General features: G+C 42.9%; 1 protein-coding gene across 1 annotated transcript in view; it reads right to left on the bottom strand.

The window, feature by feature from the left end:
- Positions 1-16,111: 16,111 nt before the first annotated feature.
- ZNF804B (zinc finger protein 804B) overlaps positions 16,112-22,808 on the bottom strand; it is a gene marked incomplete at its 5' end in the record, with an annotated part of 44,939 nt that continues 38,242 nt past the window's right edge. Inside the window, one exon of the mRNA XM_015423313.1 lies at positions 16,112-19,628. Coding sequence (XP_015278799.1) covers positions 16,112-19,628 — 3,517 coding nt within the window. The remainder of the gene's footprint in view (positions 19,629-22,808) is intronic.

Here is a 22,808-nt window from a genome sequence, read left to right on the forward strand (position 1 = left end):
GGGGGTGGATTCTGTAGAGGACAGCATTGGGGGGGTGGGGGTGGAAGGACTCAGCAGGTATAATGTCATAGGGTCTACCCTCCAAAGCATCCATTTTCTCCAGGGGATCTGATCTCTGTCATTTGGTGATCAATTGTAACAGTGGGTGATCTCCAGCTCCCACCTGGAGATTGGCAACCCTAGGGGGAAGTCAGCTGCACAGCAGGGGGTTGTAGAGAATGGTTTGATGGCTGCTAGGCCAAGATTGGCAACAATAGTTCCCCAGGAGCCCCATCGTAAATGCACCAAACAATTCCTAATGTTTTTCCAAAACACTACTCCGTTGATAAATTGCAGCATTTTGAAGTAGCACCAAAGCTTTAAGATCTCTCCAGCTGTCACCTGGAGACTGGCAACAGCTTGTCTGGAGTGTGGGGAGTATGGCATTGTATCTGTCTGAGGTCCCCCTCTTCCTCCTCCTCCTCAGGTCCCACCCTCAGCAGGCTTCATCCCTAAAATATCCTGGAAGTTTCCAACCTGGAGTTGGCAACCCTATGTCCTTTATCTGCCTGTGTGTCTTAAGTTTTACAACCCCCCCCCCACAGCCTCTGCCTAGGGAGCAGCTGACATCATTCTCCTCTCCCAACTGGAAATTCCAACTGCCTTGCGGGGGGGGGGGTGAGTTTGAGGTATGGAATGGAGTAAGGTCCAATCAGCTTCCATATGCAAATGACCTTGGAACGCTGGGCGGGACTGCACAAAGCAGCCAGTCAACACAGCCAGTGTATTCTGAGCGGCAGTTTTTCCGGCCTAACACTAAGGAGGTGAAATTTAGAATGTTCATATAGAATGTTCAAACTCAATTATATATAAGGAGAGATTCCTCCATTAATGACTTCACATCTGTGTAGATATACATTCCTTCAAACCCTATGGAATACCATAGATTCCATGCTGCTAAGCTGTCATTTCCTTCAGAGAAGGTGATCAGTTTCAATTCCAGGAGAACTCCAGCCCTTCCCCTTGAATCTGGTAACCCTAAATTGAAGTTGGTAACCCCTTGTGGTTGGTAATCTTTGGCCCTGGTCACACCGGCCGGATAATGCTGAGGGAAGGCATGCCTATTTGCACCGTCACAGTTTGATCCGCGATTATGCGTTCAGACGCGATGGAAACTTCCTCCTTTGGCACCTGCGGCAAACAGGATGACGGGGGAGAAAGCTGCACGCCAGCGCGATCATACCAGGGGAAATCCATTTGCTAGTAGGTCGTCCCAGGTACTTTTTAAATGCGCATCTTCGGCGGGACGCCACGGGTTCACCACAGGAGCGCTACACCTCCCAGATGTTCCGGTGTGATCGCACCAGAAAACTCTGCAGGAGAATCGTGCCTTCAGTGTGGCAAATGCTCCGTGTGACCGGGGCCTTACATGCTGTCTCTAGAAGCCACTGTGCATTACTTGTTCCTGTTGAGGTCTTTCTCTTGAGGACTAGAAGATCTCTAGCAGGTGCAGAATCAAGTCTGCCACCATTCTGCTTGACAAAGGGATCATGAGCGAGACCAGCAGTGACTGGTTTAGGATCCACAGCTCTCCCTTGCATCCTTTCATGCTGCTTAATAGACTGGTATGTGACCAATGAAGCCTCTTCTGGTCACCAGTTTCCTGGTCTAATAGTCTCAAGAGCCAGAACTTACTTCGCAAATTATCAATTGGACAGGTCTGGAGCACCCAAAGATTGTGGCCTTGGAAACTGGTTGATCCAGCAGTGCTCCTTAGTTTTCCTCAGGTTAAACAGGCTGACAAAAAGGTCTGAATCCTGCAGAGAACTAGGTCTGGTGCACGGGCTGCTAATCTGACACTGTACCTCCTTTCAGCTATCTCAGCATGAGCCCACCGCCTCCACTGCTCCTGATTAATGGAGGTGGATCCTGGGCTGGCACTTAGTTGCCTCAGGATTTGGGGGGTGGGATAGAGGAGTCTCTCTGCAGGCTCCTCAGGGCAGTCGCAGGAACAGGTGGGGTGGAGTCATCTACCAGGCAGGGGTCTCCCTGAGTTTCCTGCTCTTCTCCAGGCCCTGTTTCTGTCTCCCCAGGCTTCTCCTCTGAGGCTTCTGAGTTGGAGTCCAGTGGGAGTCATGACAAATATGGGGGGGTTCTTACAAATATGGGGATGGAGTAGGGTTGCTAGCTCTGGATTGGGAAACACCTGGAGATTTTGGGGATGGAGCCTGGGGGGTGGGTTTTGGGGAGGGGAGGGACCTCAGTAGGGCATAACGCCAGAGAGCCCACCCTCCAAAGCAGCCATTTTCTCCGGGGGAACTGATCTTGGTTGTCTGGAGATCAACTGTAGTAACAGGAAACCTCCAGGTGCCACCTGGTAGTTGGGAACCCTAGGATGCAGTGGCACACTCTTCTCCTGCTCTCTGCCATGCAGCTTTCAAAGTCACAGAAGTCCTGCCAGAATGAGAAGGTCAGCAACTCCATTGCCTTCCAAATTCTATTCCAGATGCTGTTCAATACAAGTTGCCCAGGTGTGTTTCTGTGTATTAATGGCTTCTGGCAAACTGGGATCCTTTTCCACCCTTGCTTGTCACTCCCTTCAGCTGTCCTCAGGATGGGACTCTCATTGGCAGGGGGACCCACACACTGGCTTCTTTAGCTCCATCATGGAGGAGAAGGCAGGCTTCCAAGGGTCCACAGTCCTTCCTATAGCCGTGGCACAGGACCAGCCTCTATGCAGCTGGACTCTGCAATGGCTTTTTTGGGGAGGGGAAGTGTGCTGAGTTGGAAAGGTAGACAGGTTTTGCAAAGGCCTTTGCATTGTAACAGGTGCCTCTGGAGCTTTTCCACACTTAGGGTTGCCAGATGGTTTCAACAAAAGTACTTGACACACGTGATAAACATTTGTCAAACAATACAGATACTCATGCATACACATGATAAAAAATGCCCTGTCCCTTTAATAGGGACCATGTTTACTCAGAAGTAGGCCTCAGTGAGCTCCATGGTGCTTACTCACACATAAATGCGCATAGTCTTGTAGCCTTCAAGTACTTAATAGCAATAAAGCACTCACAGTCACCAGGGCTGCACAAAAGACAACAATGCAAGGCAGACACCCTGTCCACATATGGCCTGCCAATAGACTTGTGGCTTCCAAATTCTTCAGCTTCCCCCCACATCATGACCCCCCACCCCGAAGAGCAGACAGGGGTATCACCACTTCATCAAGACACCGGAGAAAGAAAGCGTGTGCATGGAGCTTGACCATGGTGGTTGGAAGCCTACATAATTAGAAAATTCTGGATATTTATATGCTCAGTACTTTTCCAGTTTCTGGGCAGAAAGAGAACATACTGGGGTGTCCGGTTCAAAACAGGACACCTGGCAACCCTGTTCACATGAGCAGTGGAGTAACATTGATCCAGCGAATAAGAGCAGCACAAAGGCTTTTAGGGGCTTTTTATCAAGAAACAGGGCTACTGCTAGCCAAGACAGATCCTCAAATAACAATATCCTCTGGGTCCTCCTTCATGACCCCCCCGACCCAGCCCATAGGAAACAGATGGCTCTATAGTCCAGGTGACCAGGATCCCCGGAATTTCGTCCCCATCGTCTCCACTCCCATTTCACCAGCCCCACATGTTCCCTTGTTGCTGTCGGAGACCCTTTTGCTCCGCTCTAATGCCCTGGCATAGAAATGGGCTGCCCAAGGCAGAACTCCCCAGACTCTTTATTACCTTTCCCTGAGCTCAGGATTGCAAAGCAGTCTTTTTTCACCTGCAGAAGATTCTGGAGTGCATTTCCTCCTGGATTCTCCTCAGGGAAATAACTCCACAGTCCATTACATGTAACTGCTGGAACATATTTTTTTAAATATATATTCAACCTATTATCTTCTCTTCCTTTTCAATCTACTACTTCTAGGAATACGTTGCAGAGTTACAGTTTTCATTTAAAGAAAACAGGTTGTCTGATTGGGGAGAGGGAGATGAGAGGTTGTATTATGAGTGGAAGACTTTCTATACTTCCTCTCTCTCTCTTTTAAAAATAACCCCCTTATTGTACCATTAGACCACTGCATGAATTAGGCCCAAAATAAAACAGATATCCAAATTATGGACAGGTTCATCTCTACCTCACATAGACAGGACACAGCAATTTTAATTGGGAAGACAGAAAAATAAGTACAGAATATACATTGTAATATTTGACTGACAGTTGACTAGGTTTTACTTATTTTATTGTAGTCACCTTTGAACGTGCTAAATAAGTGGGATAAAATTGTTCCAATTGATAACAAAAGTAGACGTTTTGGATGCCTTCGATGATCTGAACTCTGTTATCCTGTAAATAATTTTGTCCAATTTGTTTCCTGATTATCTTGCTAATCAATCATCATTATTATTTATATAACAGCATTTATATAACACATTTGCGCCTCAGAACATGTCACATGTGTTAGTTCTGCAGTCTTCACAAAAACCTTATGGAGAAGGTCAGTATTCTTACTTCAGTACTGTGAGTTGGGCTGGACTGACATTGAAACTTAGACTGGGGTCACACGCGCTTTTAGATCTGACACAGGTGCGAATGCCTGACAGATCTAAAGGGAGCGATCAGACAGCAACATCTGGGAATCATCCCACAGTTGGCGGCAACCCGTGCTGCTCCACCACAGAAGCAGAGTTAAAAGACACCGGGGAAAGTCCCGCTCTAATGAGTAATGATGGGCCATGGATGGACATTCCCCTGTCTGATTGCGCAAGCATGCTCTGATGCCATCGGGATGGTCTGATCATGTCATCCTGGCTCAGTGGTGTCCCCCCCCTTCTTTGCAGTATGCGCATCACACATACTCCATAGGGGGCCCCTCAGCGCAGAGGTGCAATTGCTCATTTATGCACATGGGAAACCAACAGCCAAAAGAAAAATGACTCGCCCACAGTTGCATCGGGCTACACAGTGATGGGTGGTGCCCACAGCTACAAAAGGAGGCACGATCTCACAACTGCATGTCAAATTCCTCCGGAGGAAATAGCCTTGCTTCCCCTCTGCTTCAACTGGCACGTGTGACCGCAGCCTTAGTGGCATACCTGAGTTTATAGCTTGAGATTTGATTTGGGGCTTGCATGGCTTGTAGCAAACACTCCTTGCCAGTATGTGCACTCACTAGTTCTTGTAGCTTTTATCAATATCCACTGTGCAGATTACTTACAATCTGTATCTCATGTGTTCTTATATAGCTGTGGATTAGCATTCTCATTTGTCAGGTGAGTGATATTTATTTAGTTAACGTCATTTATACTGGACCTTCCTACCTTATGAGGGCCCAGAACAGCATACACTGTTCTCCTCTCCTCCATTTTATCTGCACAACAACCCTGTGAGGTAGGTTAGGATGAAAGTGTGTGACTGGCCCAAGTTTGCCCAGAGAGATTCCATGGCAGAATTGGGATCTGAACCTGTGTCTCCCAAATCCTAGTCCACACTCTAACTGCTACACCACACTTACTCTAAACAATCTAAAGCTTTAATAACCAAACTGCAATTTGAACACAGATTTCACAAGTCCAGTACTTGAAGCATACATATCCCTCCCTGAAATGTGCATGCAAGTAGATCTTGCACATGTGTTTCAGGATGAAAAACCTAATCAAGGAGCCATGGATGAATTGGAGACTTATCAAGAGTCTTCTGTGTGTCATATGGCAGAATCACTCAGTGTCTATCAATGGCTGCCAAACTGTCTGGACCTGTATCAGTTCATGCAGGCATGTTCCCACACCGCTTCATGGGAATTGTAGTTTCTCTCCTTGCCTACATTCACTTTTTTTTTAAAAAAAGATTATACTATGAACTATTCTTGTCTCATACCTCCCTACTTGCCTGGGCAACTTCTTGCATTATGACTAAGAGTACAAAGCTACTCAGTATGGTGTTCAAGTTGGCCATCAAATAACAATATCAAACCAATCCTTTCACATGTAAAAAAAGGAGCTCAACCAAAAGTACATTTAGTTGGTGATTGTAAACATGTCAAAACTATCAGTATCCCTGCCTATTGTCCATCACTGACCCATAAGAAATTTAATGGTCAGTGGGGAAGATCTGTGTGTCCTTGTACTGAACATTATGTTAGTACTTGAGTTTCAGCCTCATTTAATCCTCACTGAATATGCAGGCAACAGCAAAGGTGCTGTGTGCTGATAATCGCTTAAGAATAAGTGGAAGTCGATGTGGAGTTTTACTAGGAAACATCTGCTAAGAACAGAATGAGTTGTGGGTCTGCACAAGGGGTTGGTAATTTAAGACAAAATGACACCTGCAGGTAGCTGTGGAACACGATCTTGTTACCAACGACCTTTTCAAAATATTAGAATAGACATATTGATGATATTCAGGAGAGAAGATGTATTTTGGGTAGCAAAAAGAGCAAGGTTAAAAAGAAGTGGAATAGGAGGATGGAAGGGCAGTGTGAAAAAGGATCTGAGTGCAGAAATAGGAACTAGGGGGCAGCATTCAATATTGAAGGAGAAAGATGAATAGGCTTTCTCCAACTTTGTACTCACTTGGCATCTCTAGCATTCTTTACTTCACTGAGCCTCATGTTCAGTAAATCTGCAGTGCACAGGGTTATTGTTTGGAGATCTAAATTCTCCAATGTCCATCCAATTTGCTTTAGGTCTTCTGAATATGATTTATTAGGGGCAAGAATCAATAAGGCCTGTTGGAAGATTGTGTGTGCTCGTGTGGCTACCTTTCTCTCTTGAGGCGAATACAAAAGCCAGTCTGTACAGGATCTCTGGGTGAGATCCATGCTCTGGAAAGGAGAATCTGACGCACAGCCTTTCAGGAAGAGTAATTTTTTCAGACAGTAAATGTGTGTCTCTTCCTGATAAATCTGTACATTAAAAGAACAGATGTTTGCAACGGTCTGCTATGCAGAAGCTGTCTATATGATGAAAAGTTAAAAAGGCCTATGGATATATTTTGGGTTATGTTTGACTTCTGTGGCACTTCTGCAGAAGGAAATCCTCACTATCATTCGACAGCAGCACCTCCAAGCAGCATTTCCATGACTTCTCAGCAATGGAGGATTTGTGTGGCTTAAAGTACCACTAGAAGGTAAAAGTACTGCCAAAGCTTGAAAATGGAAGTGTCTCTCCAACTGCTCATTTGGAAGGATGCCAGGGGAAGGACCGTGGCTCTGTGGTAGAGCACCTGCTGTGCACACAGAAGGTTCCAGATTCCAGTTAGGGAATCACAGCAAGGTCAGGGAGTAGGTGATGTGAATGACCTCAGCCTGAGCTGCTGGAGAACCACCACTGGCCAGAGTAGACAATACTGACCTGACTAGATCAACGGTCTGACTCAGTATAAGGCAGAGTCATGTGCAAACAACAACAACAACAACAACAACAAAGCATTTGAAGAAATTTTGAATGAACCCTTTCTTTCTTATTGCCAACTAAAATGAAGTCTAAATATACATCCTTCCGCCTGCTTATGTTCATCCTCGGTACCTTTATTTCTTCCTTCTCTCAGTTCTCTCCTCTCCCTTTGTCGTCCTTCCCCTGATCCTCTGGACAGAGACCTGCCTCTTTGTGTTTACTTACTAGGTAAAATGCTATGCCTTTGTGCAGGATAACAGCAATCGAAGAGCAAGTGATTTGAATGGAACTTTCTTTCACTATAAACCGTAGAAATGAATGGGACGTATTTGGAAGCAAATTGTTCAGGCACCACATTGATTCACATATGTTCACGTACCTCAGTGGGAACTTAGCCATGGGATACAGCTGGCCTTTTTCACAAGAAGCATCACAGCTATTATTTTCCTAGCACAACAGCCTACACTTGGGTTGTTGCTGTTTCAGATGTTTCCTTCTTTTCTGGGTCTAACACATGGCCAGTGTTTTTGCTGTTGTCAGTAAGCAGAGAAAAACAGAAAAATAAGGAGGGAGGAGGTGGAGCGTGGAAAAAAGGAGGGGAACACAGAGAGGAGGTGCCACTTGGAAGGAGAATTGCAGGACTACTAAGGCAGTAGTGGGAGTCCATTGGAGGAAGATCACTGTTAGGAATTTAAAACCAAGGCAGTTCCGAAAACACCAACAACTTTACACACCACAGCAAGGTATTGTGGCCAGATCAGGTTCAAATGGCACAGGAAATAACAACTGCATCACTCGCACTGCCATTTTATGCACAGTTACACCTTCCTAAGCCCACTGACTTCAGTGGACTTAGATGGCATTGCAAGTGGTTTGTTTTTAAAGGCCTTCCCTGAAAGCACTACTTTCACCCTGAAAAACAAAATGGGTGAGCTGAGCATTACCTGCATGTAAGAGTGTGTAAGTAATCTAAATAATACATGATGCTCTAGCCAGGGTTTACACATTTTCAGTGCCTATCAACAGTGAGGCACTTGAAATGTCACTGAACTTGATTGACATCACTTTAAAAGCCAGGATATCTACCATCATAAGATATCACTTTTAATGTACCGAGTGGCTTCCAATTGCCTGTGTTGCCTTCACTGCAACTCTGGACATTGGGATTCAATATTACATACAATGGGTTGGAACCAAAGGTTCTAGTATGCTAAAAGGTGGGTCCTTATTCTAGTGCAAGGAGCCTTCCACTGGACCAAAATGCCTTTCCCACTGGAGGAAGGTCATCACACTGGAGAAAGCTGCCACCATTAACAAAATGTAACCTTTGAGTCCAACTCAAGATATGGATGAGCACTGAGGACGAGACAGAACAACATACTCAGAGATACACAATGAGCTCACTAAAAGCATGGATTTTCTAGGTAAGCATCCAGCAATTTTATCTACTCTCCCACAATGCCAATATTGAGCACAGTGATTTATAGTTGGAATACCAAATCATTCTGTGTTGTTTTTCCTGGGTTTTTACAGGTAGCTTTAAAGAATCTGCAGGACAAACAAAAGCTTTTATTTTATATCTGAGCTATGAACAATCATGCAAAATCCTATTGACTTCAATGTGCACTGTCTCTCTAAAAACTCTTACCTTTGGAAAACAACCCTCTTGCAATTACTTGCTGAGTATATTTACTCTGCTTTTAAGTCCAAATGGGTAACATGGGAAGAAAAGACCAAAATGCTTCTGATCCTTCCAACTAGTTATTGACATAACAGGTGGATAAAAGTACTTTGAGATGTTTCATATCTACTTTTACAGTCATTGCTGTAATCTTCATGGTGATGCTGTGCCAAGAAAAAATGTGTTAAGAAGGAGGTCTAGAATGTTACAAGGCACTTCTATGTTTTACTCTAGCAAAAAGGGTATTTTCAAGTTAATAACAGTGTGCATTAAAGTGCATTAAGAATTATAAGATGGCCATTTTTATTAAAAGAGGATATAGGAATGGAACAATTTATAGACTCAAAAATCCTGCCTTGTTCATCATATCACCTATAGCCAAGAAAAAAGTCATTTATGTTGCCAACTCCAAGCTAAATTATGTGTTGCTAAAATAGGGGTAACGTTTGCATGAAAAAGATTTTTAGGTCCCGGTCACACGGGCCGTAAAATGCGCGCGCGGGGGGGGGGAGAAGCATGGCAGTTTGGCCCGGAGCAAAATAAAGCGCAGCCGCCCGATCACAGGTCCCGTCGAGGTCCCGTGGGTAGGGGCGAGGTGGCGATCACACGACGATCCTGCAGTGCGGCAAAGAAGCGGCGCGGAGCGATCTCACCAACGGCATGCACGATTCTGCGGAGCAATGGAACTTTCGCTTTCCTCTTCGTGCGCATGCACCATTGGGTGCTTGTGCGCATCCTGTGGAGACTTGGAAAAAAACCCTGTTTGCAACGGGACATGGGCGGGCACTGGATGCCATGGACTACCACCGGAAACGTGATCAGTCGCCAGCCCTTGCCCTGCGGTTTCCAGAAACTAGTACCTTGGAGGTACTAGTTTTTAACTCTGCATCTTCGTCGGGAAGCCTCGGGTTCGCCATGGGAGCTCTACGCTTCCCAGATGTTGTGGTGTGATCGTGCCCGGAAAATCCGCCTATTATCCATCTCAGTAGCATGGCTAATGCTCCATGTGACCGCAGCTTTAAATGATTATTCTCAAACACTTGTTTTGCATTCTCTTTTCAGAGAGTGGTTTTGCAGTTTTTTTCTCCTGTAATGTGGCTTTGGTCCCTTGGTAGAGACATCTGCTCAGCAGATGTCTTCCTCCAATATGGCTTCTCTCAGGTGCGAGAGCTGGTATGAGAGAATATGGATGGGCCTCCCTTAGAACTTTGTGAGGACCACCCTTAGCAGAAGGACGCCCTTCTGCTAAGTAAAGGGTCTTTCTATAATACAGAGAGCCTTTGAAGCACCACCACAAATGAGTTGTGGCTAACAAGCAGCCTAGTTTTGAGCAAATCCACCCTGGCTTCAAACTTGGCCAAACAGTATTAGTGCAGTTTTGTTGATCCTCACCTGCACATGAAAAGTGTGACAAGATGCCTTACACCTCATTTTCCTGCCCCATGGGTGATGCTGCTCAGCAAGGCTCCCAACCTCTTTCAGCGAAAGCTGCACTCCATCAATGGTAGGGAGAACAATCCCATTTAAAGCTGCTGCCTTTCTGTTCAGCACTGCATCTTTTTTTATATATGGATTTAGCTTCTCTTTTTTCCTCCTCAGCCATGTGACCATAGCACTGGGTCAGGGCAGAGGATGGATTAAAGGGAAGGGCAGATGCTGTCCAAGTTTGCTGAGTCAGCTACTGCCTTGTCCATTGCCAATTGCCAGTGAGTTGGTCCAGTTAGGATTAGTTAAACTGAAGCCATTTATTTAGGGTTGCCAGCTCTGGGTTGGGAAATACCTAGAAACTGTAGAGGTGGAGCCTGAGGAGGGCGGGGTTTGGGGAGGGGTGGGATTTCAGTGGGGTATAACACCACAGAGTCCACCTTCCTGTCACCTGGAGATCAGTTGTAATCCCAGGAGGTCTCTCCAGCCACCACCTGGAGGCTGGCAACCCGACACTGGATTACAAGCTAACACTTGTGCAGCGTTTTAGCTTGAAAAGCACCGTCCAATTATGTCTCTTGCCTCCTATAAATTCTGTGGGTCGTGGGTCATTAGAGAAAGCAGATCCAGGAACTAAGTGCAACTGGTTAGGAAAAGGAAGATTACAATGTGCTATATACTTGCATGCATTTTACAAAGTCAAAAAGGGCACATTTCCCTTTGTCCCGGAAAGCCTAACTGTTAGCATGAACTGTGCTTTAATTGTGAACTCTGCATGCCCTGTGTGTAGCTTGTGTAACTGAGTCCCTTGGATGTGTAAATGGAGCTGGAACCGATTCCCCGACATTTGTTTCTTGTGGCTTATTCCTTAGTTAATATACCAGTATACTGATACACCAATAACTTCTGTTCCTTTTGAGCAGCCGGATAGGAACATGATTCAAAGCAATGAGACAAGCAGCCAGATGTGACAGTCACATTTTGGCAATTCTGTCATGCCTAGTCATATATCAAAAGGGAAAGTAGAGAAGGAAGAGGAAAGCATATCAGAAAATTTGGTTTCCCCCCATGAATAATTCTGTTTAGACAGTCAGTGTTTCTAGAAGCTATACATTCTTCCATGACAAACCTCATACAATGCAAGTGATAAAAAGTGACACCTGTAATTGCATTTAGAAGAACACCGGCCCCTTCCATCAACCATTAGACATCCACATGGAATCCAAGTTTTCTAAAAAGAGGTTCAACACTGGAGGGACTCCAGCGGCCCTGTCTTCTGCATAACAAGCTTGCTTAAACAGGTCACACTAAGATTCCAGATCATTGCAGTAGGAAATCCAGTCATCTCACTCTTTGGTGGGTATGAAAAACAACAACAGCCATCTAAATCCACACTAACTCACCTGTCGTAAGAGTGGTATTCTTTACATCTGTTCTCTTTCTGAAACTCATACATTTCAACAACAGCAATATTCTATTTTATGCTACATTTTCTTCTGGCAATTTGTTTCTTCTGCTAAACCAGTTACGGAAATCATAGGTACCAGTGGATAATACCATGTGTAAATATCTTCTTATGCTGTTTTTGATCCAGATACTGGGGGATGGATGGGCTTTTCCACTGAAATGGCAAGGTTAGGAAGATCAGATCCAGTGGGCTCATTCTAGCTAGCAAAATGAAAGCTCAGTGCCCTTTAATTAAATTCTTCACATTTTCACCTACCAGCTGGCTCTCCTGTGGCTTTCACAATGAAAAACACCAATCTTATTCCTGTGCATGGTTAGACATACTGAAGCTTATCCATTTCAGTGGGCCCTGATGCATCTAACTTTTGCATAGGATCAGACAGAAAGCAGCAATATTCCAATGAATGATTTAATAACTTTGGCACATAGTTCATTTTATATGTATGTAGTACACTTGGTGGGCATTTAATGATTTGATATGTTCATCATTATTTCTTTATGAAGACCATTGGTTTGCATATATGCTATATAGAACCATTTTTATGCATAAAATTGATAAATACGTATCGTTTATTAGGTTGCAAATGGGAAATTTATTTGCTCTGAAAGTTCAGTAGCATAGGAGAATGAAGTATTGATTTCTTGTGCATGCAAGGGTTTTTTTGGGGGGGAGGAAATCTTTCAGATTGGCTGAGATAAACTTTTCACTTGTTTCACTTTGCCACTTTTTCAGGTTGGGGTTATTCTAACTGGGCCTGGTTAAGACTGGTTAGGCTCTACTGGGGATGACTGGAATAGTGTGGGCTTTTAAGTTAGAGGCCTATGGCAAGCACCCTGAGGCATCTGATGATGGGGGAGGCATCCCAAACCAGTTTCTCAAGGCTTACTAGTCAAGGGAGTTGGTGAGACCCCCCCCCCCGGTCTATGGCTTCACTAGTTGGCGGGGCAGTGGTGGAGAAATAGTTCCTCTCAGCATACCTTGGTATGAAGGCTAGGAAAAGCAATTGGAGGATTAGGGCTGCCTCACACTCAAAACCAGGGTGGGCTTGCCTATTAACTCTAGGATGTCTCTGGCAATCTAGTAGGTGGATTGCTTACCTGAGGGCTGAGTATTAATAAGGCTTGGGTCAGTTTAATAAATAAATCTCAGCTGAGCCTATTTATTGTTTGTGGCATTTTGGGGGGGAGATGGTAGGGCAAAGAGGTGGCAAATTACTAGACGTCCTACATTGATAATATCTGGCACAGGAAATGTCCAACATGGTGCTGATGCCAGCCACGACACTGGCTTTTTTAAAGAATTCCATGATATTTAGTATCAGTGAGAATTTTCCCAGAGATATTAGCTGGCAACTCAGCATGTCATAGCATACAGCATAATTAATACTATAAAGTATGTGCTCTGCTAAACGGGATGGTAGAACAAGATAAGGCACTGCTGATATACAGAAATAGAACTGTATCTCTCTGGTTTTGGCATCTCATCTGTATTAAAGGAATAAGCCACTGGAAGCACCAAGAAGGAGATAGGGGGGAGGGCCATCAGAGAAGTGCCCCTTTCTTTGTTGCTTTGTCCCACCTGTCCTTTCTCCCGTGGTTCAGGAAAACCTGCCACAATTTTCCATCTGAATTCAGAATCTGCAAACATTTACTTCCATTCTTTTTGTTGTGTCATCGGGTCATTTTTTTAACTTATGGCAACCCTATGAATTCAGGACCTCCAAAATGTCCTATCGTTAACAGCCTCATTCAAGTTTTGCAAACTGTGGGCTGTGGCTTCCTAGATCGAGTCCATCCATCTCATGTTGGGTCTTCCTCTTTTCTTAGCATTGTTGTCTTTTCCAGTGACTCTTCTCTTTTCAGAATGTGACCAAAGTATGATAGTTTCAGTATGATCATTTTAGCTTCTAGGGAGAGTTCAGGCTTGATTTGATCAAAGCTGGGCTACTCAAACAGAGGCCAGGTTGTGCCTCCACTACAAAGAGATCCCTCTGCAGGAACAAAAGGGAATGGAGAGAGGCCTGGTCTTCTCAACATGTCAGCTGTTTATAGTTCCTGTCTGAAAGTTTTGTAACCTTTAATTTTCCATAGACAGGGATTTAAAGCATGATAATGCAGTGTTTCTGTGCACTGATTTTTTTCTAATGAGTTTCTTTCACACAGAGCTATTCAAAAACTTTAAAGGGAAAATACTGAGAAATCTGGCAAAATCATGTATACAGATTATTTTAAACCGCCTTTTGTTAAAATGCTTGAAAACCCCCACAATCCATTGTCCATTAACATGCTTATAAAGAACACATCAGGGATGGTTTTTAGAAGGAATATTTATTTATAGAGCCATTTAAACAACTCTACTGACACATGCTATTTTTTTAAAAAAAGACATAGCCTAAAAATGAGTTGTTACAGCTTTTTGGAGAAATCTAATGCATTTCAGATTTGTGGGTTAAAATACAGACAATGTTTGCCCCCATTTGCACTTGACTTTGTCATTTGCCTTTTGGTATTATAGTCAAAAATGCATGACTGACACTCTTTCTGCCATGAAGTCTTTTTATTGGAAAAGAAATTATTGCATGAAACTACATTCCCAGGAACAACTTTTATTACCTTAAAAAAAAGCTGCATTGCATGTTCAATAGTGCAATTTCACTTATCTACTGTATAATATAAAACACTTTTTACATAGAATACAAAACAAAATACCTAGTTTACAGATTATACTTGCCAGAGTATTATTCAGTTTCAATATAAAGAAAAATGCTTTGAAAAATGAATCCAGTGGCATTTTAAAATATTTTTGCAAAACTGTATAACAAAGAGATGTGGTTAGCATTTTACAGCAATGCTTAATGGGGAAACGTTTACCGTTGGCTGGGATGGGCTCACCTGATGATCACTTCTCTCCCACCACAAAATGGATGTTTCTAACCACCCTGTGGTGAGACTGACATGAAGCGATATCTTACAAAGGGTCAGAAATACACTTGGGAGACCCGATTTTGGAGGCTCGTGGAACACAAGTTGGTCTGCCAAAGCTAAAGGCATGTCAGAACCTTCTAAGGCATAGCCAACTCAGGGTCTCACAAGACAGTGACCGCGAACATTTTGTGAATGAATTAAAAAAAAGTTAATAGTAAATCCACTCTACATTTCACTTATTGAGATCTATAATTATCATACAGTATGGTCAACATGTATTTTAGTATTAGCACCCAGACCCAAATCATTGTACTTGGAAATCAGTTTAAATGATTTCAATAGAAATGACTTTCAAGTAAATATACTAAATGTCACAGTCTAAACATAAATGAGATGCAGGTATATTGGGTTCACAGATCTTGTGGTTTGTATTTGCTATATTTCAGTGTACTTTCAGTGATAGCGGTAGAGTTCTCATAAACCCAAACCATAATAATCCTCTTCACATTTCTTTTTAATATCAGTTGGAGACTTGAGGCAGAAATCAGATGTGATCACTTATGGTGTAATATAATGTTAGAAATCAAATTATACAATCAAGAGAAGTACAAAAACTTGTCTGTCCACCCCTTCCCCCAAGTTTATCAGGCTATTGACATTCATATACTTGTGTAAAGGTTTGATGAGTTTGCCAAAGGATTTGCCTTTAGGAAATAGTTGGTTGTCCTGCCGGAGTGCCTATGAATATTCCCAGACAAGGAAGAAAGCAGAATTTTACCATTAGCACTAGAGTAGCTTGAGCCAGGATCCAGTGCTGATAGTTCTATCCTGCCTCTATTTAGCGGGCCACAGGAATTATCTTTCCACTTAGTCTTTTCAAAGTAAAGATGAAAACCAATATAAGTCTTACCACAAAGTAAGGAACCATACTGAACCTTAATTTAAGTTATCACAAATGGACTCTGGATCATGTTAATTGAATGTCCAGTCATTGTCTGATAATCAAGTTAACATTCAAAATGCTGTGTCAGCCAACCTTGAGTTCCCTCAGTGTCCTTGATGTGCTCTAAGTAAATGCCACAACTTCTCTTAAGATATACAATTGGATTTTTAGGGGGTATTTTCACTTCTAAACTCCTCTTGGAGTGTCAGATGATAACTTAGCTATTTTAAAGAATTTTTTTAAAAAATCACATCTGCTCCCCCCCTTCATTTCCAAGAGCAAACGCATCTTGCAAGGTCAAGAACGATGCTGAAATTCTTGCCCCTGGAACAATGGATGAATGAAAGGATTGAGATGTATTGCAGAAGATACAGTTCCACTGAGCTGCGGGGTGAACAAGGTAGGAATGAATGTCGGATGGGGCAGTGAGGAGACTGCCAGGTGAGAAGGGTGAATGGGAGTGGCAGAGACCAAATGGAGTGGGTGGCCTGTCAGGAGGGCTGAGTGTGCAGGTATGAAGGTTGGAGTGAAAGGCGACAGAGATATTGGGGCAAAGTGAGACTGCGGGAAGGGATGTATATGAGTCAGGGAAAGATGGCTGCTGTGGGGATGTACTGCAGCTGAGAGAGCAAAGCTTTGCAAAAAGGTATGGTGGAGGGTGGCAACAGAGGCGTGCGGTGGAACAGGAACTGACTGAACTGATGGGGGTGCAGAGAAGGCAGCTGGTCCGGTGGCAGACAAAACCTTAAGATGTTTTGCCACAAGTTGTTTCTGCATATGCTGCTGGGCCTGCAGCTGAAGAAACCTGTATTTGTCTATCTCATCAGGGGAAAATGTTATAGGCTGCTGAGTTAAGGGAGAAGAGATGCACTTGCTGTACAATTCAGTCTTGTTTTCTGTTTCATTGTCTTTATGCATAGCACTGTCAGAGTAAGAGCTTAAATCCCCTTCCACTTGCATCGAGTTCAAGCTTGCATTGTGTTCTTCTTTGGTCTCTGTTGGATTTGGAACAACAGAATATCTATTAGAAGGAAAAGCACCAGGAAAATAATTTGGTACTGGGTCACAGCTTTGTAGAAAGGGTTGCATTTCACCATTTAAGAGATCTGACGGCTCATTTATTGCTGTGTCCTTTTCTATATTTGAGGCCTGATACCCAGTTCCTCTTTGAATTAAGTCTTTAAGGAGGCAATTATTGTAGTTAGTGCTAGCTGTATGAGCCGTATTATTTATTGTTGAAGCTTCAACTCGATCTTTATGTGCACTGCTTTCCACTGTGCTGGGTTGACTGTTCCACACGGTGGTTGCATTAATGCAGAGGGCATTCTCAGGCAAAGGTGACATTCCTTCATTATCCACTGAAGATATACATTTAGTGCCAGGTTGACTATGGCAGGGATCTATGCCACAAACATTTGAAAAGCTCTCACCATTCTGAGTTTGCTCCTGGATTTTCTTTGATTTCACTTTTTCTAAAAGTAACTTGGCAGTTAATGACTTCTGCTGTCTCACTGCTTCTTTTCCTAATTGTTTGACAGAGCAAATGCCAGCATGCTTTGATGGGCAACTGATATTGTGGCAGTCATAGTGTGCGGAATCTGCTTTTCCTGATTGAGAGCCATAATAGTTGATCATATTCCTTTTGTGTTTGTTCCATTCACATATTGATTCTCTTGCAAGGGATCCTGAACTGCTGCCTCTTGATCTGGAGCAACTCAATGATCTTTCACTGCTTCCTGAATCTCGGGTGGAAGATCCTTTGGAGCTGCTGTAGCTTCTACACCTGCTGTGTTTACAGGAAGAATGTCTGTTTCGGATTTGCTTTGATATGTCTCTATGTAGTAAATGCCTATATCTTGAATGTCTTTGATATTTTACTGTATGCCTCTGCATACAGTTACTAGGTCTTTGACTTTTATTGTTGAAGAGGCAGTCCTCATCTGCATCATCGGAAGATGAAATGCAATTGTGCTTTTTGTGTTTAGATTTCAGCCTTTCAACCGGCTTTTGTTTCCTTTTGCAACAAAAAGGCAAATGACTTCTTCTGTGATCACTTGATCTGTGACTAGAGTAGCAACTAGCAAAACTAGTTGCACTGCTAAGAGAGGTGTCGGAATAATTAGACTGCCTGTCAGAAGAGGACTTTTGCAAAGAAGAGAATTTCCAGCATCCAGCAAATTCCCCTTTCTCTTCATTTTCCAAGCACTTGCCAGTGGAACCAAACTCGTAACCAAGAATGGCTTTTCCACTGTCACTTACATCACTGCTGCATGTGACCAAATCCAGGTTGCTTTGTCTTTGGGAATAAATTAAATCACATTGTACACATTTTTGCCTCTTTATCCTAGACACCAAGGGATAAATGCAGATTTTTTCATCCTGTAGAGTTTGTTCACAGTTCTGCAAGTGCTGTGCTAAAGATCTCACATGCATTTCTGTTTGGGGACCTGTTGCTCTTGTGTAATGCCTTTGTGAGCAATCGAGGTGATCAGGCACTTTAGGTATACTATCATTCAAATCATCTGAAATATACTTTGGAGCACTTTGATTCATTTCATTCTCTGTGTCTGAATCCAAGTTTGGCTGGGCCTTTCTGAGGCTTAGAGCTCTTGTCTTCTTCTTTGGCTTCAAAGACTGATTATCTTGTTCATCGGACAGTTGCTTGTTCTTGGTTTGACCTGAGGCTTCATTTCTATCTATGTCCATCATTATTGAGTGCTCATTACAATTTTCTAGGTTGACATCATGACGACCAGTATCCCTGTGGGATAAGGAGAGTCTAAAATCAAAATACAATGGATTGCAACCATAGGAAACAGAAGGTTCTGTTTTTGTAAACAAAATAAGTTCTGTGGGCCACCGTAAGGCAGTGCTACCATCTTTACTCAGAACATGGAGAAAAGGTAATGCTTTGGACTTAATTTTATGAACCAGTGAATCACCCCCAGGTGCTCCAGTGTTCTCAGTTACCATTTTCAAACAATCCGGTGATCCAGTCTCTTTGAACACACAGGGATTGTAGTTTACCTCACATGAATGTCCTTGCTCCAATGAGCATTGTGTTGAGTACTCAGAGACATGTTCTGATAACAGGACATCGCTGTGCTTATAAGTGTTTTGCTGCATACAAATGTTGCTAGTTTGGTATTGAGCTGGAACAACCATTTCCGAAGATTTCCTCATCTCATTCAGTTCTTTTCCTTGGTTCTTTATATAAGGAGATCTGCAACAACCCAAATCTGGAGGATGTAGATGGGTTTCCAGATGCTCTATGTTGGCATTATGATCCTTTTCTTTCAGCATTTTGCTCGTCACAGCTGGATTGCATGAGGGTAGGCTGTCTGTGTGACCTTGAATTCGATGTAACCGTTTTTGTATGGTTGGTTTTCTCTCATCACTCACATGTATGCAAGTATGGTAGTCTTGAGGAGACTGTTTCACTGTGTGCCTAGGTGATCCCGTGCAGTCATATGCTTCTTCCAGGTTCTCACTGAAAACAGATGCTGATGACTCTAGCTTCAAATGGACTTTTTTAGAAAAGGAGAAAGACACCCCTGCCCGGTTACAGGCACTGGCGCCACAGGGAAATGCTGGAGAGACACGACTTCGAAGCAAATGGCATCTCTCCATGCAAGGCTGGTTCTTGCATATTGTGAGCTCCTGTTGTTTCTCTGAAGTGCTGCTGGCAACAATTTGTCCTTCGGCTGCATTCTTGGTCTTGTTCTTGTGAACTAAGAGACGTTCCTCTTGCTGCTCTGGCTGCTTTTCTTCAACCACTTGGGATGTTTTACACACAGGTCGGCATCCAGCAACACTAGGAATAAATGACATAATAAAATCAATTGATTGAAAAATGAATTCCATATATTAAAGATATTTCTTTGACAAGTATGGTAAGAACAGCTATACTGAGGCTATGAAACCCAAGTGAAATATTGCTAATGGGGCACTGCAGGTAATGCCCTGGAATTAAGTGGGATAACCCAGTTCTGATACAAACATGGTATCTGCAACCTATTCTGATGGTATGCAAGATAATGGGTGATATTACTGCAGGAGGCTGAACACAGCCTGTAATAGTCTCTTAAGGTATGCACCATCTCCTCAATACCTACGACTTTCCAAAGATGGCTGGCATGAATGCAATAGAAAAGCCAAACTGAAGTGATGAATCCTTGCCATATTGCATGGACAATTGTCCTCCTTGTGTTGCGTGGACCAGTGTCACCCCAGCCTCATCATCACCAATATGACAGTTGTGGAGGGGTACATTACTTATTTCATTCATTTCCTTAGAAAGCCATACTAAAGGTAAAGGCTATAGGTGACTTGCTTATGAAAGAGAAAGACCATGACCCTGATATAATACCACAGGCTGGGGATGGGGTAGAAAGAATGCAGGTCTGCAGGTGCAAAGTCTATGACTATGCTAAGTTTTGACAATCTAATTGCTGATATATCTCTGGATTTAGACAGATGACGACTTTAAACTTGTCTGCACGGGGCAAAGTAAATACACTCAAAGCACACTCAAAATGAATATTATACCTAGGATGATTTATATTTCATGTGCAATTCCTTTCAATCTACCTTGCAGCTATATTCATAAAATTAATATTTTATTTCAGAAATTTATGTGGGGTTCCTCACCTCCTCAGGTTTCTTTAAAGAGGCTGCAGCTTCCATTCAGTGGAGCAGGATTTGGCATGCTTAATAATTTGTACTAATTATTGGGATCACTCCTTGTAATTGGACTGTCCATCTTGAGGTCTTTTGGAGGCCTCTTATTTGGTGCCCCTCTCTAAGTGGAACGCATTAGGGTCTACTTATGCTAGAGTGGATCTCATTCCTTCTGCAGTTTCTACAACTAAAAAACAATGGTTTATAATGGAACGAGATTATCAGTTTGATCCATTTTCACATTCTAAATTAACATTAAGGGCAATCCATATCTAAAAATCACGAAGAAATCTTTTTTGTGGAAGACTCGGACTGATAGGGGGATTCTTACATTGGATCAGATACTGAGGATGAGTTTTTGTCATTTTCTCAGCTGAGGTCTAGCTATGATTTGTCACCTGTAGAAAGGCAATACTTAGAGTTGCAGCATTTGTTGGTATCTAAATATGGCTCTGAGGCATTAAGTGTACGTTCCTGGAAACTCTAATCAAATTAAGGCAGAAAACAAAACCTACAATATTTGTTTATAAATATTTAATGTCAATGAACAAATATGATATGCATTCTTAGAAATGAATGGAATAAGGAGTTAGATTGCTCTATTTTGCCAAAGCAATGGGACACGGCCATTTTGGTGTAGTGGTTAAGTGTGTGGGCTCTAATCTTGGAGAACTGGGTTTGAGTCCCCACTCCTCCACTTGCACCTGCTGGATGACCTTGGGCAAGCCATAGTTCTGACAAGAGCTGTCCTTGAAAGGGCAGTTCTTGAAAGAGCTCTCTCAGCCTCACTTACCTCACAGGGTGTCTGTTGTGGGAAGAGAAAGGGAAAGGAGTTTGTAAGCTGCTCTGAGACTCCAAGTGAAGAGCAGAGTATAAATCCAATCTCTTCTTCTTCTCTTCTTCTAAAATTTTTACCTACTGTCTCCATGGATCTTGAATTGAGACTTATGCTGCAAAAATTATATATAGGATATACTGGACACCACAGCAACTTTTTATCAAAAGATTGATAAAGCATCTAATTCTCAGTGTTGTAATTTACAGGATGTGCCCATTAAACATACACTTTGGGCATGTCCAGTTGTTTAGTTTTTCTGGGAAGAAGTTATTACTCACATCAACTTTGTATTAGAATGTTAATTGCTTTTTGAGTATTTTTATGTACTTTAAAACTATCTGCCCATCGCTTGACTGATGGTCAATGGAAATGGACCCTCCATGCTCTTACTACAACTAAGAAGAAGAAAAGAAGAGATTGGATTGGATTTATACCCCATCCTTCATTGCGTCTGACAGAAACTGCACTTTTCAAGAACACTTCTGACAGAACTATGGCTTGCCCAAAGTCATCCAGCAGCTGTGAGTGGAGGAGTGGGGAATCAAACCTGGTTCTCCCAGATTAGAGTCTGCACACTTAACCACTACACCAAACTGGCTAAAAGTCTTACACCATTGGAAAGATAAAAGCCCACCTCTGGTAAATTAGTGGATTGAGGACCTTAGAACTCTATCTACATTTGAACACATGGCATAGAGACAGCAATTGTGCATGGACTTATTTTTAGGTATTTGGAAATCATTTATAGAAATGTATATATCTTGTTCTTCTTTTCTTTTTTTCTATTCTTAAAAAAACACCTCTTAGTTGCTGGATTTTAAGTTTCCCCCCTTTAAAAAAAAATAAATATATTTTTTAAAAGGTCTGCAGGTGCAAAGTCAGAAGCAAGTCTTGTTAAAAGTAGGATATTCCCAACTTTTCAGACCTGGTGTAAGCAGAGAGCATGACATCGTGTCACTGGATGGGTCAGTATATATTCAGGGCTTCTAAGAGATGTATTTAATGCCCGGACTCCATTCCTCTGAATGTGATCATGTACCATACCATGATACATAACACTATTTCATTATGGCTGACACGATTCTTAAAAGAAAACATTTCTTTTGTTATCAACTTAGATAACAAAATTCTTATCTGAGCAATTTTGCTTTGATGTAAACTCTATTCATAGCAATGGCGCTTCAGGTATAGTACTCAGCTAACTATAGTATACAAGAAAGGGGACCCACAATACTCACGGGGAGGGGAGAGAGCTCCACGCAGAGCAGGAGGAGGAGGAAGCAGCAGCAGGTAAGCTTTCTCCCCCATCCCCGCCGATTCCAATAGCAATGGCGCTTCAGGTATAGTACTCAGCTAACTATAGTATACAAGAAAGGGGACCCACAATACTCACGGGGAGGGGAGAGAGCTCCACGCAGAGCAGGAGGAGGAGGAAGCAGCAGCAGGTAAGCTTTCTCCCCCATCCCCGCCGATTCC

The sequence above is a fragment of the Gekko japonicus genome, unplaced genomic scaffold (assembly GCF_001447785.1).
Source record: "Gekko japonicus isolate JY-2015 unplaced genomic scaffold, Gekko_japonicus_V1.1 scaffold1354, whole genome shotgun sequence".
NCBI lineage: Eukaryota > Metazoa > Chordata > Lepidosauria > Squamata > Gekkonidae > Gekko > Gekko japonicus.